General features: G+C 45.0%; 1 protein-coding gene across 5 annotated transcripts in view; it reads right to left on the bottom strand.

Moving 5' to 3' along the window:
• The window catches only part of ITSN2 (intersectin 2), a 195723-nt gene that overhangs the window by 106674 nt on the left and 72767 nt on the right, over positions 1-16282 (bottom strand). For 4 of the 5 annotated variants that reach the window (XM_073568317.1, XM_073568316.1, XM_073568319.1 and 1 more), the window contains 11 exons: positions 15357-15436; positions 14719-14981; positions 14236-14385; positions 10874-11014; positions 8781-8868; positions 8520-8668; positions 7985-8065; positions 7266-7402; positions 5451-5899; positions 3989-4098; positions 2846-3021 (listed from right to left, as the gene is read on the bottom strand). In XM_073568317.1, the coding sequence (XP_073424418.1) occupies positions 2846-3021; positions 3989-4098; positions 5451-5899; positions 7266-7402; positions 7985-8065; positions 8520-8668; positions 8781-8868; positions 10874-11014; positions 14236-14385; positions 14719-14981; positions 15357-15436 (1824 nt within the window). The remainder of the gene's footprint in view (positions 1-2845; positions 3022-3988; positions 4099-5450; positions 5900-7265; positions 7403-7984; positions 8066-8519; positions 8669-8780; positions 8869-10873; positions 11015-14235; positions 14386-14718; positions 14982-15356; positions 15437-16282) is intronic. The other variant, XM_073568318.1, reaches the window with a different exon arrangement.

The following is a 16282-nucleotide window of genomic DNA, read 5'->3' as shown; positions in this document are numbered from 1 at the left end:
GCGCCTGACGCCTTGAAGGCCGATCTGGCTAGAGACTCGATCTGTCTGTCCGTAGCATCCTTAAGGGACGCCACATCGGGAATGGACAGGACTGTGTGAGATGCTAAGCGTGAAACCGGCGGGTCCACCTTAGGAGATTATGACCATTTGCTGACAAGGTCAGGACTAAAGGGATAAAGGATGTCTAGACGTTTTCTTCCCAGGAAGCGTTTCCCGGGATGTTCCCAGTGTCTAGAGGTAGTGACCTCAAACTCGTTGTGATTGGGAAAAAGCTTAGGACGTTTTACCCGTTTGAATGAAACGGATTGGTCTTGAGCAGTAGCATTTCCTCCTTTATTTCGAGTGTTTGAACAATAGCCGAAATAAAGCTATCTACCATGTCCTACATTCTAGAGGTGTGATCTGCAAGAGACTATGACAGAGAGGCTATGTCTGACCCGACGTCCACCTCCGAAGAGAGGGGAACGGTAAGAAAGGGGCACCCGTGGTGCTGTTGAATCTGAGGAGGAGCTAGAGAGAGTCCACTTCCTAGATCTTTCTCCTGATCTATCCTTGTGGAGGTCTTGGTCAGGTGCGTGCGAATCACCGTATGAGGTGTTCGGAGCACTGGTGGCAGCAGATGGAACGTATTCCGCATCTAGGACTTGTACCAGGGATTGTGATATTTTGGTCAGGTCTGATATGGACTGAGACATGGCAACGAAACACGTAGATGCAGCCAACAGCACAAAGATAAATAAATGGAATGCACGCTCCAAAAATCCCAGGACCCTGACAGGATTAAAGACTCACAAAACATGGTCGAAACGTTGTACTGATGTATTGATGGCAGAATAAAGCAACGAAAACTTTTTTCACCTGGATCGGATGCTGCTCCTCCTTTATGTTCTGTGAGACATGGCAACGGTCAGACCAGATACCGACTGGGACATGGTAACAGCCCACTCCGGAGGTGGGGAAGTGCTCTCACCCAAAGTGTTAGAGATGTCCTGAGGGGCAGACATGGTGGAAGGACTGCAGGACGGGCAAAAAGGAGACAGCTGGCCTGAGGCCCACTTTCTCTTACAGCGGCCACAGGCGTAGTGAACTACCGTGGGGATATAGCCAGAGGCCCCTGCAGGGTTGGGCATAGGTAGAGCCTATGTGAAGACTGCAGCAGGACGCAATGGAGGAGATACTGCTGAGGGAGCTAACGGCTGCGGAGGCGTGACCAGCCTGCTATGAGCAAAATGTAAGAGTCGGGACTTATGAAATGACAGGGAGTTTGTCCGGCGCTGTAGAGTGAAAGAAAGGCGCTGATTAGCTGACGCCAGTATTGGGGGCGTGGCCTAAATAGAGAGCAGCCTGAGAAGAAGGCTGCAAAAATGCCGGACAGCGCGCGCAATATGAAAAAGGGCACGGAATTTGAAAGTGAGCCCCGAGTAGAGAGAGAAGCAGGGACTGCAGGGGCATACTGGAGGTGCTGCAGGGAGCTTCGGGGGGGGGGGGGGGGGGGGGCGGACATGCTACCTGCTTCTTGGATAAGGCTCCTCTTCATGGCTGAGGATGACATCAGGAGCCCTCAGGATAGAGGGTCCTGGGAGTAAGATCCTCCTTCCCGCACCGTCTCCTGACGGTGCACAAGACAGTGTCGCCCTTTGGAATAAGGGGGAAGGCCACCACCGGTGACCACCATCTTCCGCTCAGCTCTCTCCGAGGAGAGGGGTGAGGAGGGGATGAGGCAAGGACTGGCCACCGAGAGTCGCCCTGAAACACCCCGACAGGGGACAAAGTCCTGCCAGCGGGTCAGCGAGTGGGCGATGTGGGTGATACCACACTGCTCTCTCGGTCGCTTAAATGTGGGGAAACGGGGTGAGAAATCTGCACCCTGTTACCCAAAGAGCTGCATCTGAAAAATAAAGGTGAAATGATTAATAAACACATACAAAACCTGTAAGGAAGAAACACTGCGGATCTGGTGTTAGATCCAGGTCCGCCTCCTTCAGACACTAAGCAAAAACTGAGGTAAATTGGGCTTGTCGGTAGGTGTATACTGCTGGGGAGGAGCTAACTTTCTCTTACTTGCATAGTGTCAGCCTCCTAGCGACAGCAGCATACACCCATGGTAACCTGTGTCCCCCAATGAAGCGAGAAAGAAACACACTTATGGTCACATGATCATGAGCTTGCACGGCCAATAGGGGGGAATCTATGGTCACGATTTGGTTATCAGCAATCACATACAATGACGGAAGAAAATGAGTTAATGCCCGGAGAACCTCTTTAATCATCAATCATTTGGTGCCATCTTAAAAGCTCAATTTCTGAGGATTGACTATGGCACAAAGATCTAAGTTCTGCTGGTAGCAGCAAAGGTTTAACAGAATATTCTTGCTAATACAGAGGTAAAACAAGAACCCGGACACTTTAGTTTTGCCATTACAGTGAGATGTCATCATGATGGATGCACCATTCTCTTTTCCGCTTCCATGTGTCAGAGAACACAGAACTATACATAACATGACGCATTTTGGAAGGATCCATAAAAGGAAACGCTTAGGAGGGTCTCTTCCATGACTATAAGCACTTCGATGACCACCGGGGGAAGACATGCTGTGATAGGGAAATGGGCCTTACTATGATTATAGGAAGAAGGCCGATGCTCAGCAATGATTACTGGAGAAAAGTAGGGTGGAATTCTGCTGAGACAAAAGGATGCATTGCAGTGATTGATAGAGCGAATGCAAGGGTACATGTCTGGGTCAGGGGGCTGCCTCAAATGCAGGCTCACATCCCAGTTATAAACCCTACAGCACCCGCACATGTATTAACCAGTTCAGTAACTGGCAATATCAATTCTGCTTACTTGGCAGGCGGTGAGGTAGATGACACAGATATGGTTGGCGGCAGCAAGGCCTTCTTCGGAGATGTCGACTTCTCAGTCTCCGGCATTTTTTCTGCATAATTTGAAGGAAACCAGCCGACATTTCCCTTAAAACAGCCATACAGCCAGCCGGCCTCTCCAACGTTATTTTCATCCACCTGGAGAAAGGAGAAGAGCAAGTCAAATCTGTAAACCCAGCACCGATCAGGAGCCCAATCATAGAAAACACTCATTTAAATTGCTTTTCTTTGTAGTTATAAACTGGATTAGTGGAACTAGATAAATCCAAATACTTTAATAAATAGCGTAGGACATTTTAAATCATATGGTCACCACTGAATGCAATTTTTTTTACCTAAATGCAGTATTTTGACCTAAAAAAAAAACAAAACACAACACTATCTTTGCAAACTTTGGACCGCTTGACTTCTACATCCTTTATGTATTACTGTACACAGAAGAATGAGCTATCAGTGGGCAGCACGGTGGCTCAGTGGTTAGCGCTGCAGCCTTGCAGCGCTGGAGTCCTGGGTTCGAATCCCACCAAGGACAACATCTGCAAGGAGTTTGTATGTTCTCCCCGTGCTTGCGTGGGTTTCCTCCGGGTACTCCGGTTTCCTCCCACATTCCAAAGACATACTGCTAGGGAATTTAGATTGTGAGCCCCATCGGGGACAGTGATGATAATGTGTGCAAAACTGTGAAGCGCTGCGGAATATGTTAGCGCTATATAAAAAATAAAGATTATTATTATTATTATCAGTGATTCGCTAGTGTTTAAGCCCTTATACTTAATATATCTTCTCCCGAACTCCACTACGCTGATTTAAACCCAAATAAAAGGTCAAAGTGTTAACTGATCAAACATCAAGATGATAAAAATGTACAGTGATACATAGAAGGCTGTAGAAGTCAAAACGGTCCAAATATTTCTAATGAACCCCTATTAAATATTAAAACACATTTTACGGGAAGATTAATTAAAAATGGGATATTTAGTAGGCATGTTGTATGGAACATGAGATTGTAGGACATGTTATACACTAGAAGAAACTGAAGAACAGCCTAAGGGCAGCCCAATATAAGCCCGGCTCTGCCCTGGTTACATTTATTCACAGCCTTTACCTGAATGGCATCCCCAGCATTGAAACTCAGCTCGTCTGCATTTCTGGCCTCAAAAGGATATAGAGCAGTGTAGTTTTCGAACACCGCAGACTTTCTACTCTCAGCACTTCCTGCAAAACAACCAATAACCACATTAGAAATCTGTGCCAAGAGAGGCAAAAAGTACATTTTTTTATGGTTCATTTACTACCTTAATGTAAAGTATGAGAACTTTCTAAAAAGTCTCCATCAAAAACCACCAAACATTTTCCTACTGCAGAATGTGTATCTAGCTGAGGGATCTGGGAAAAATAAAAAGTTACAAATCCATTAGAGCTCGTGATTCGGTCCTCTCCAGTGTGGAGAGGGGAGAAAGTATCTACAGTCTCAGGCAGGAAAGTCGACAGGGAGAAACACTCAAGAGAAAAAAAAAAAAAAAAAACACATCTGAAACTTGAATCAGGGGTGTGTGAAAAAAAAATGAAAAAATTAAGATGGCAGACCGAACCTTGTAATTTTTTTTATTTAAACAGTAAAAACTTTATGGTAAACATAATTTCCAAATGTTAACGGAGTCCAAGAAGTTAAAAGGAATCTGCCAGTAGGTTTTTTCTATTTAATCTGAGAACAGCATAATGCAGAGGCAGAGAGCCTGATTCCAGGGATGTGTCACTTGCTTTGCAGCTTGCTGTAGTTTCAATACAATTAGTGTTTTATCAGCAGGAGATTATCACTGCAGGACTAGGTGTCGCATGCCAGGCAGTCCAGTTAATCTGTGTAACCCCACTCCCACCACTGAGTGGTAACTTCCTGTGTACAAGCTGTCAATCAGTGGTGGGAGTGGAGTTATACACAGCTCAGCATTTGAGCTCTGCTATATTTGAAGAGAGAAATCAGGGATTCGATCAAAATGGTACCAAGCAGCCCAGTAAGTGAGATCACTGGAATCAGGCTCTCAGTCCCTACATTATGCTGCTCTCAGATTACATAGCAAAAACCTGCTGACAGATTCTCTTTAAGGTTGAAGTGTTGGACACTCTTCAAATGTAAAACGCTATGACACTTCAGTAGATTACATTCTTACTATTAAAATATTTCCATCATGTCCTCTACTCCAGTCACATCTGAAGCTGCATTCAAAGATGTCATTAGCTCAGCTCACAGGTTTTATTTTGCCTTATATGTGTATGGGAAGAATCAGACGGCTTTATAACTCGGACGAAGATTGCAATGCAGTTCATGGACTGGCTGGCGGTATTCCTGAGAAGAGAATGACAGCTACATAGAAGTACATGGTGTCACGCTCGGGTCCGGACAGCAGCTGGCCAGTCCTATCATTGCGCTGCCCGACTTATACGCCTGTTTGACTCTTCCCTAAGGGTCAGTTCAATTTGCGGCAATAGCAGCTGTTCAAAAAGAATCATGCAGATATAATTTCCAGCAGCTCTGTGACGGAGCACTTATACAGATTGGGCAAAGTTACCTTCTCTTCCCTTGTCGATGCTGCCGTGTCTTCCACTGATCGTTTTGAGCTTGTCCGCAAACTTCTCATCTATATTGAGCTTGGAGAAGCGTTTCTCTGGTTCTTTGCTGCTGTCTTTCCGTCTCCTCTCCTCCTCTTTGCTTTTATCCTCTGCTTCCTTTCTCAGCTGCGCCTGCCTGCGTATTTCCTCTTCCTGTTTCCTCCTCTGCTCTGCCTCCCATTCTATCTCGGCCCGTTTCCTCTTCTCTTCCTCCTCTCGCTGCCTCTCTTCCGCCAGCTTCTGCTGCTGCGCTTCCCGTTCCTTAATGCTAGCGGTTTCTTCCTCTGCCCGCTGCTTTTCCAGACGTGTCTGCTCCTTCCTCCGCTCTTCCTCCAGGCGCCTCTCCTTCTCCTCCTCTTCTTTCTTCACTCTCTCCTTCCAAAGATTCTCCTTCTCTTGCTTGGCTTTTCTGTCCAACCAAAAAAAAACAACAACTTCAATGATTTCACACAGACCTACAATGATAAGCAGCACGATCCTGTAAACAGGGGCAGTCAGATTTTGTGTTTGGATGCAGTTATTTATTCCAAAACGCGTGCAACCAAATATTAAGTGGAGGGTGCCAACAATTATGTTCGACATATTTTGAGGGGTTTGTGTGAAATTATGTCCAATTTGCCATTTTTTCTGTTTTTATAACAAAACCAAAGCAATTGCAATAATTTTCTGGGAGAAATACCGTATATACCCGAGTATAAGCCGAGGCACCTAACTTTGCTATGAAAAACTGGGTAAGCTTATTGACTTGAGTATAAGCCGGTCATGCATTGTCCCCTCATCCCTGTCATGCTATGCATGGCTTCCACCGGTCCCCGTCATTGTATGCAAGGCTTCCCCGATCCCCGTCATTGTATGCACAACTCCCCCGGTCCGCGTCATTGTATGCATGGCTTCCCAGGTCCCCGTAATAGTATGCACCGGTCTCCGTGGTTCCTGGCATTGTATGCACGTTCCCCCAGTCCCTGTCATTGTATGCCCGGCTCCCCCCCTATACCTGTCCCCACTCATGAAGGTAATGAATATTCACTCCACGCCTATGGGAGTGGAGACACGTGCATATTCATTACCTTAATGAGCGGTACCACGTGACCGCTCAGCACAGAAGAGCTGCCAGGACCGGGACCAACGAAGATGCAGCAACAGCGCGGAAGAGGGCAAGTATGTCTTCTGGAAGCCGGCAGCTGCCACTGCTATAAGAGAAATTTATATTCATTTCTCCTTAGTAGCGGCATAGTTACAACCGCAGCTGCCGGCTCCTGCCCCCACTGGCTTTCTGGACAATGACTCGTGTATAAGCCGAGGGGGGGGCGTTTTCAGCACAAAAAAATGTGCTGCAAATCTCGGCTTCAACACGAGTATACACGGTACTGTATTTTGTGGAACAATTTCAAGGGCGCCAACACTTTCGGCCGTGACTGTAAAGAAGTATTCTGTACTGTATTGCAGTATAAAAAAAAAGAAAAAAAATTGGATGATCGCAGGTTCAATTCCCCCAAGGGTCCTTGTAAATACAGAGAAAAGTGGAAAAAATTATCATGAAAATGTAAAACTAGAAGAAAAAAAAAAAAGTTCACACACTAAAAATAAAATACACTTACGTCCATAAAAAGGGTTTTTTTTGGCAAATTTCTGAATTTTTCTTTTGACAATAAAGTAAAAAGACAAAAAAAAACTCCAAACGACACATGTTTGGCATCTCTATAGTCGTACTGACCTACAGAATAAAATTGCCTGGTCATTTCTACCGCACAGTGAGCGCTGTAAATAAAAACTACCTAGCAGCCTCGTCCTCTTCTTTCTTTTTCTGGGCCATTTCTGCATTCTTTCGCTCCAGATCCCTCAGTTTGTCTTGCTTGATTTTCTGCAGTTGGTGGAGGGCTGCCTGCTGCTTGTTGTGACTTTCTCTCAGCTCCTAGTAAAAGGCAAAAAAAAAAAAAAGAAGAGAAAAAAGTTCATCAGACAATAATAAAAGTATAAAATGCAGCAGCGATGGAGAGCTGCGCTGTGCGGCATGCACGGACGTCACTGTGTATGGGTGGATGGAGAAGCCAACATATAAAAACACTGTGGTTTTGCCATTGCAGAAGAAGCGGGGTCTCGATTATTGGCCAAATTCAATTCTTACTAAACCGGGCTTCAACCCATCTGTATGATCTATATTAACCAGTAGATGGCACTCTATGTTTGACTATGTGATAAAAAAGCAAGGGGGCATTTATATAATGTGAGACCGATGTGGAGAGCTGAACTTGTGGCGTAACATGCAACACAAATACTCCGACACACACACGTCTCAGTCAGGAGCGTAACGTAATAAGGGACTGAAGAAGACACTGCAGGAAGTGACGAGCCTCCCAGACCATTCTCTTCTACTCACCTGGAACTTCCCAGCCAAAAAAAAAAGCACATTCATACCAGAAATGGAAAGCGAGAAATGGAAACACAAGGAAAGAATAAGAGTGACAGGGAAAGGAGACATTGAAATTGAAATAACCTTAAGCAAGAGGAAGAGATTGCGGAGACAGCTGAGGAGAGACAGAAGGCACTGCAGAACAGAGTCATCCATATTCTCACGCTGCAAGATAAGGCAGAGAAGGCACAGTAAGTACTGGGCTCCCCGCTCCTGGGCTGCGGGGAAACGCCGGAGAAGCTCTTCACAGCTCTCCTGAATTAGCACCATTCCAGGCCCAACCATTACCCACTGCTGGAAAAACCAAGGGAAAGGGGTGTTATGTCCTGTAGTACCAGCTGAGGGTCCTAAGTCAGGCTGCCTGATCCTGAGAGCTTGCCGCCCTGGCCGAGACCTTTAAGCGAGCATGCATGCTTGCCGGGCGACGGCCAGAGGACGGGCCGAGTCGGGCGACGGCCGGAGGACGGGCCGAGTCGGGCGACGGCCGGAGGACGGCCCGAGTCGGGCGACGGCCGGAGGACGAGTCAGGCTGGTGGGCCAGGCATGAGCTAGCGGGCATGCCAGGCGAGGGCCAGCGGCTTTGGAAGTATCTTGTAATATGGATGTCAAACTTTCCCACCTTGAGCTGGTTGTTGAAAGTGTCCATCTCTGATAACTTTGCACTCGTCTCCTTCTCCAAGGCGTCCATCTGCTCCCGAAGCCTCTGGCACAACCCATCCTTCTCCACATTTTTCTTCTGAATTCCAAGGAAACCAGAGTTGGAGTTATCTGTCAGAGAAGAGGAGCTGGCATTATACGGAGCGTCCCTCACACTGGTCACTGACCATTCACTGGGCAGTACTAGGATCACAAGTCAGGAAATAAAGGGGCCATCACTCACCCGATGATTTCCCCAACTGAATCTGCTTCATCTTCTCATTCAAGGCTTGTTTCTCGGGCAACAGACTGCTCAGCTTATTCTGATATTCCTACAGGACAAGTAGAGTGAAAAATTAGAGAAAAAAAATTTCCCCTAATGTTGTGATTTCACCTTACACGTTGTACAGTTGTGGCCAAAAGTATTGACACCCCTGCAATTCTGTCAGATAATACTCAGTTTCTTCCTGAAAATGATTGCAAACACAAATTCTTTGGTATTATTATCTTCATTTAATTTGTCTTAAATGAAAAAACACAAAAGAGAATGAAGCAAAAAGCAAAACATTGATCATTTCACACAAAACTCCAAAAATGGGCCAGACAAAAGTATTGGCACCCTCAGCCTAATACTTGGTTGCACAACCTTTAGGCAAAATAACTGCGACCAACCGCTTCCGATAACCATCAATGAGTTTCTTACAATGCTCTGCTGGAATTTTAGACCATTCTTCTTTGGCAAACTGCTCCAGGTCCCTGATATTTGAAGGGTGCCTTCTCCAAACTGCCATTTTTAGATCTCTCCACAGGTGTGCTATGGGATTCAGGTCTGGACTCATTGCTGGCCACCTTAGAAGTCTCCAGTGCTTTCCCTCAAACCATTTTCTAGTGCTTTTTGAAGTGTGTTTTGGGTCATTGTCCTGCTGAAAGACTCATGACCTCTGAGGGAGACCCAGCTTTCTCACACTGGGCCCTACATTATGCTGCAAAATTTGTTGGTAGTCTTCAGACTTCATAATGCCATGCACACGGTCAAGCAGTCCAGTGCCAGAGGCAGCAAAGCAACCCCAAAACATCAGGGAACCTCCGCCATGTTTGACTGTAGGGACCGTGTTCTTTTCTTTGAATGCCTCTTTTTTTCTCCTGTAAACTCTATGTTGATGCCTTTGCCCAAAAAGCTCTACTTTTGTCTCATCTGACCAGAGAACATTCTTCCAAAACGTTTTAGGCTTTTTCAGGTAAGTTTTGGCAAACTCCAGCCTGGCTTTTTTATGTCTCGGGGTAAGAAGTGGGGTCTTCCTGGGTCTCCTACCATACAGTCGCTTTTCATTCAGACGCCGACGGATAGTAGGGGTTGACACTTTTATACCCTCGGACTGCAGGGCAGCTTGAACTTGTTTGCATGTTAGTCGAGGTTCTTTATCCAACATCCGCACAATCTTGCGTTGAAATCTCTTGTCAATTTTTCTTTTCCATCCACATCTAGGGAGGTTAGCCACAGTGCCATGGGCTTTAAACTTCTTGATGACACTGCGCACGGTAGACACAGGAACATTCAGGTCTTTGGAGATGGACTTGTAGCCTTGAGATTGCTCATGCTTCCTCACAATTTGGTTTCTCAAGTCCTCAGACAGCTCTTTGGTCTTCTTTCTTTTCTCCATGCTCAATGTGGTACACACAAGGACACAGGACAGAGGATGAGTCAACTTTAATCCATGTCAACTGGCTGCAAGTGTGATTTAGTTATTGCCAACACCTGTTAGGTGCCACAGGTAAGTTACAGGTGCTGTAAATTACACAAATTAGAGAAGCATCACATGATTTTTCGAACAGTGCCAATACTTTTGTCCACCCCCTTTTTTATGTTTGGTGTGGAATTATATCCAATTTGGCTTTAGGACAATTCTTTTTGTGTTTTTTCATTTAAGACAAATTAAATGAAGATAATAATAACAAAGAATTTGTGTTTGCAATCATTTTCAGGAAGAAACTGAGTATTATCTGACAGAACTGCAGGGGTGTCAATACTTTTGGCCACAACTGTATGTGATTAGAATACTCGGGCCACATAATCACTGCCCGTCCGGCAGCTCGGCCCCATTGTGGTGAATGGGAATGCAGCTATTTTGTCTTCTTTATCGGTGGAGGGTTATACATAATATTTATAGAAAATCTGCTGCAGAGCTTCATAATGCGCACCTCAGCTGCTGCAGAACCTCATAATGCACATGTCAGCTGCTGCAGAACCTCATACCACACACCTAAGTATCCAAGTCCGGATGGCCCTTTCCTCCCAAGGACGCCGACTATGCTGCACAGATGACTTCCTGCCCTCACCTGGAGCTGCTGCTGCAGCTGTCTGATCTCCATTACTCCCACATCGCACTTCTTGTCTATTGCGTTCAGCTCGTTCTTCTTCATTTGCTTCCGTCCTCGGACATCTTGCACTTTCAGAGTGATTTGTTGATGTTTCTCCTCCTAAAGAACATGACAAAATGATATAAAGAACTACAAGTTTGATGGCTGCCAATTATATGTATAATTGATGAGGATTTGCTATATTGTACTGCAAGATGTAACTCAGGATCAGTAATGTAGTGTATGTACACAGCGACTGCACCAGCAGAAAAGTGAGTGCAGCTCTGGGTTATAATACAGAATGTAACTCAGGATCAGTACAGGATAAGTAATGTAATGTATGTACACAGTGACTGCACCAGCAGAATAGTGAGTGCAGCTCTGGGGTATAATACAGAATATAACTCAGGATCAGTACAGGATAAGTAATGTAATGTATGTACACAGTGACTGCACCAGCAGAATAGTGAGTGCAGCTCTGGAGTATAATACAGGATGTAACTCACGATCGGTACAGGATCAGTAATGTAATGTATGTACACAGTGACTGCACCAGGAGAATAGTGAGTGCAGCTCTGGAGTATAATACAGGATGTAACTCAGGATCAGTAACGTAATGTACGTACACAGTGACTACACCAGCAGAATAGTGAGTGCAGCTCTGGGGTATAATACAGGATGTAACTCAGGATCAGTAATGTTGTACACAGTGACTGCACCAGCAGAATAGTGAGTGCAGAACTGGGGTATAATACAGGATGTAACTCAGGATCAGTAACGTAATGTATGTACACAGTGACTACACCAGCAGAATAGTGAGTGCAGCTCTGGGGTATAATACAGGATGTAACTCAGGATCAGTAATGTATGTACACAGTGACTGCACCAGCAGAATAGTGAGTGCAGCTCTGGAGTATAATACAGGATGTAACTCAGGATCAGTAATGTAATGTATGTATACAGTGACTGCACCAGCAGAATAGTGAGTGCAGCTCTGGGGTATAATACAGGATGTAACTCAGGATCAGTACAGGATCAGTAATGTATGTACACAGTGACTGCACCAGCAGAATAGTGAGTGTTTCTCTGGAGTATAATACAGGATGTAACTCAGGATCAGTAATGTAATGTATGTATACAGTGACTGCACCAGCAGAATAGTGAGTGCAGCTCTGGGGTATAATACAGGATGTAACTCAGGATCAGTAATGTAATGTATGTACACAGTGAATGCACCAGCAGAATAGTGAGTGCAGCTCTGGGGTATAATACAGGATGTAACTCAGGATCAGTACAGGATCAGTAATGTATGTACAGTGACTGCACCAGCAGAATAGTGAGTGTTTCTCTGGAGTATAATACAGGATGTAACTCAGGATCAGTAATGTATGTATACAGTGACTGCACCAGCAGAATAGTGAGTGCAGCTCTGGAGTATAATACAGGATGTAACTCAGGGTCAGTACAGGATCAGTAATGTAATGTATGTACACAGTGACTGCACCAGGAGAATAGTGAGTGCAGCTCTGGAGTATAATACAGGATGTAACTCAGGATCAGTAACGTAATGTACGTACACAGTGACTACACCAGCAGAATAGTGAGTGCAGCTCTGGGGTATAATACAGGATGTAACTCAGGATCAGTAATGTTGTACACAGTGACTGCACCAGCAGAATAGTGAGTGCAGCTCTGGGGTATAATACAGGATGTAACTCAGGATCAGTAACGTAATGTATGTACACAGTGACTACACCAGCAGAATAGTGAGTGCAGCTCTGGGGTATAATACAGGATGTAACTCAGGATCAGTAATGTATGTACACAGTGACTGCACCAGCAGAATAGTGAGTGCAGCTCTGGAGTATAATACAGGATGTAACTCAGGATCAGTAATGTAATGTATGTATACAGTGACTGCACCAGCAGAATAGTGAGTGCAGCTCTGGGGTATAATACAGGATGTAACTCAGGATCAGTACAGGATCAGTAATGTATGTACACAGTGACTGCACCAGCAGAATAGTGAGTGTTTCTCTGGAGTATAATACAGGATGTAACTCAGGATCAGTAATGTAATTTATGTATACAGTGACTGCACCAGCAGAATAGTGAGTGCAGCTCTGGGGTATAATACAGGATGTAACTCAGGATCAGTACAGGATCAGTAATGTATGTACACAGTGACTGCACCAGCAGAATAGTGAGTGTTTCTCTGGAGTATAATACAGGATGTAACTCAGGATCAGTAATGTAATGTATGTACACAGTGACTGCACCAGCAGAATAGTGAGTGTTTCTCTGGGGTATAATACAGGATGTAACTCAGGATCAGTAATGTAATGTATGTACACAGTGACTGCACCAGCAGAATAGTGAGTGCAGCTCTGGAGTATAATACAGGATGTAACTCAGGATCAGTAATGTAATGTATGTACACAGTGACTGCACCAGCAGAATAGTGAGTGTTTCTCTGGAGTATAATACAGGATGTAACTCAGGATCAGTAATGTAATTTATGTATACAGTGACTGCACCAGCAGAATAGTGAGTGCAGCTCTGGGGTATAATACAGGATGTAACTCAGGATCAGTACAGGATCAGTAATGTATGTACACAGTGACTGCACCAGCAGAATAGTGAGTGTTTCTCTGGAGTATAATACAGGATGTAACTCAGGATCAGTAATGTAATGTATGTACACAGTGACTGCACCAGCAGAATAGTGAGTGTTTCTCTGGGGTATAATACAGGATGTAACTCAGGATCAGTAATGTAATGTATGTACACAGTGACTGCACCAGCAGAATAGTGAGTGCAGCTCTGGAGTATAATACAGGATGTAACTCAGGATCAGTAATGTAATGTATGTACACAGTGACTGCACCAGCAGAATAGTGAGTGTTTCTCTGGAGTATAATACAGGATGTAACTCAGGATCAGTAATGTAATGTATGTATACAGTGACTGCACCAGCAGAATAGTGAGTGTTTCTCTGGAGTATAATACAGGATGTAACTCAGGATCAGTACAGGATCAGTAATGTATGTATACAGTGACTGCACCAGCAGAATAGTGAGTGCACCTCATATTGCACTTACAGTGGTTCTCCGGCGTCGCTCACTTCACATCGGGAGGTGTGTACCAAGACATGCTTGTGAAGAATAGGACAGGTGCAGGTATATTCAGGCACGTCGTCGGTGCTCACCTCTCAATGTAAACGTGTATGGCAACGGTGAACCCCCGTTAATGTGATACAACCCCCAGCTCTGCAGCAAGCACAATATCCATTCTGCCAATGTTCGGTGACACGTGGCAGTTACTGGTTACGGGGGTCCTACCAGCGCCTCCAGCTCCAGCTGTAAGCTCTTCTTCTTAGACTTCAGCTTCACTATCTCCTCCTGTTCCCTATTCCTCTTGTTGAAAAGCTCCTGACGCCGGATCCTCTCCAGTTCTTGCTGCCTCTGTCGCTCCAGCTCTTGCTTTGCCGCCTATGGGAAGATAGCAACGCATTCATAAAAATAAATGCTTAACCCCTTCACGACCCGATGATTTCACATTTTTTCCATTTTGCTTTTTTCCCTCCTCTTTCCAGAGCCATACATTTTTTAATTTTTCCATCCACAAAGCTTTATGACGGCCTTTTTTTTTTGGCCGGACGAGTTGTACTTTTGAATTACATCACTGATTTTACTGGACATTTCTGAATGCAACAATACCAAATGTGTGTAGTTTTTCTTCAAATTTTTATGGGGCAAAAGGAAGGATGATTTGAACTTGTGCTTTTTTTTTTTTTTTTTAACCTAATAACTTTGGACACCCACCTCCCTTCTCTCGATTTCCTTCCTCTTCTCCTCCTCCCTCAGCCGCTCCAGCTCCCGCTGCTGCTCCATGCGCCGCTCCATCTCCAGCTGCTTCTTGCACTCCTGCTCCTGGCGCTCCCGCTCTTGGCGCTCCTGCGCTTCTCTTTCCTTCTGTGCCTTCCTCTCGGCCTCCCTTTGCTGTTGCTCTAGGAGAACCTGGCGCCTCTTCTCTAGTTCAAGGTTACCCCTCTCCATGTTCTCCTTCCTCCTCTCCTCAAACGTCGCTATCCGTGATAAAGCAGAAAATAATAAGGTCACGAATCATCGGAATATGCTAAAAGGGACGCATGGCTGCCGGGAAGAGGAAAATCCCTTAGATGGTTTGTGTCAAGTTTTAAGTCATTCTCCACTCATAGGAGAAGAGATTACTGATTTCTGGAGGTCCGACTGTTAGGACCCCCTGAGATCACCCCCCAAAAAAGACCTCTGTAGAGTCGACCAGTATGGATTGGAGCTCGAGTACGCACACCGCGGCACCTTTCTGCTGGAAATAGTGACGTACGCTCAGGCCGTCCCATAGAAAATGAATGAAGCAGAAGTGCACATGCATGGAATAGGTAGGGGGTCCCAGGAATCAGAAAGTCACAAATCTGTCTCACCCGCTGTCTTTTTCTGAGGCGGCTCCTCATCTTGCATCTTCTTGTAAGTTGGCAATGTCCCATTAATGGTGTCGTCACCGCTGCAAGGAAAAGAATTTTAATTTTAAGAAATTTGACTTTAAAAAACATTTTTTTTTTTTTTTTTTTTAACCTTCATCCAGACAGGAGCTTTTAGCATCTACGTTGCATAGGAGAGTTACACATTTACGGTTCCCATATGGAGCGATGGAGTCTAACCATGGCCTTTCCTACGCTCACTTGCTCCTTTAGTTTGAGGTCATATTAAAGAGGTCTTCCGATTTCTTAAACTGCCTGTCCGTCAGCATTTTGCTTCACTCACCCTTGCAGGGTCCGGCGCCGAGCCTCTGCTGCTGCTGCTGCTTTTGGTGTCTGTTTTCGTCTGCAGTGTTTTCTTTCCTGCAGACAATCAACGAGCTCAGCGGCTGGGAGCAACATTAGACACCGGGAGCAGTGGCAGAGACTCGGACCTGTGGAGGGGGCAGAAAGGCACAGTTTTTAAATAAATAAATAAATAAAAAACTAAATCCTAATCTGCAGGAGTACATTCCAGTCTTGGAGGACAGCTGAGCTCATCTGAGCACTTTTGCCTCTTTGTTTTAGCGATTTCTGGGGGACGAAGAAATCTGAACCCCTCCAATCAAAATTTCAGATCTGTAGATTACACACCGGTGTATGGGTCAATGAAAAGTTCACAAACAATCTCAGGCAACAAAAACACACATGGCGGTGGCCTCCAGATAGTTCTAATTGTATGAGTAATTTAAGTATCAATTTTAAAAATCAATCAAGTAATTCTGAGTTAATAAAGATGCGTCTAAAAACCCGCAAAGAGCATCTGATCCTCTGGAGGACTCAGCAACTCTATGTGCAATACATAGACTTTCCATAGATTACTGTGTAATACT

The sequence above is a fragment of the Dendrobates tinctorius genome, unplaced genomic scaffold, assembly GCF_039654945.1.
Source record: "Dendrobates tinctorius isolate UK_male_01 unplaced genomic scaffold, ASM3965494v1 ptg000021l, whole genome shotgun sequence".
NCBI lineage: Eukaryota > Metazoa > Chordata > Amphibia > Anura > Dendrobatidae > Dendrobates > Dendrobates tinctorius.
Note: the sequence above shows the minus strand (reverse complement) of the source record. Positions and strands in the feature narration are given on the sequence as shown.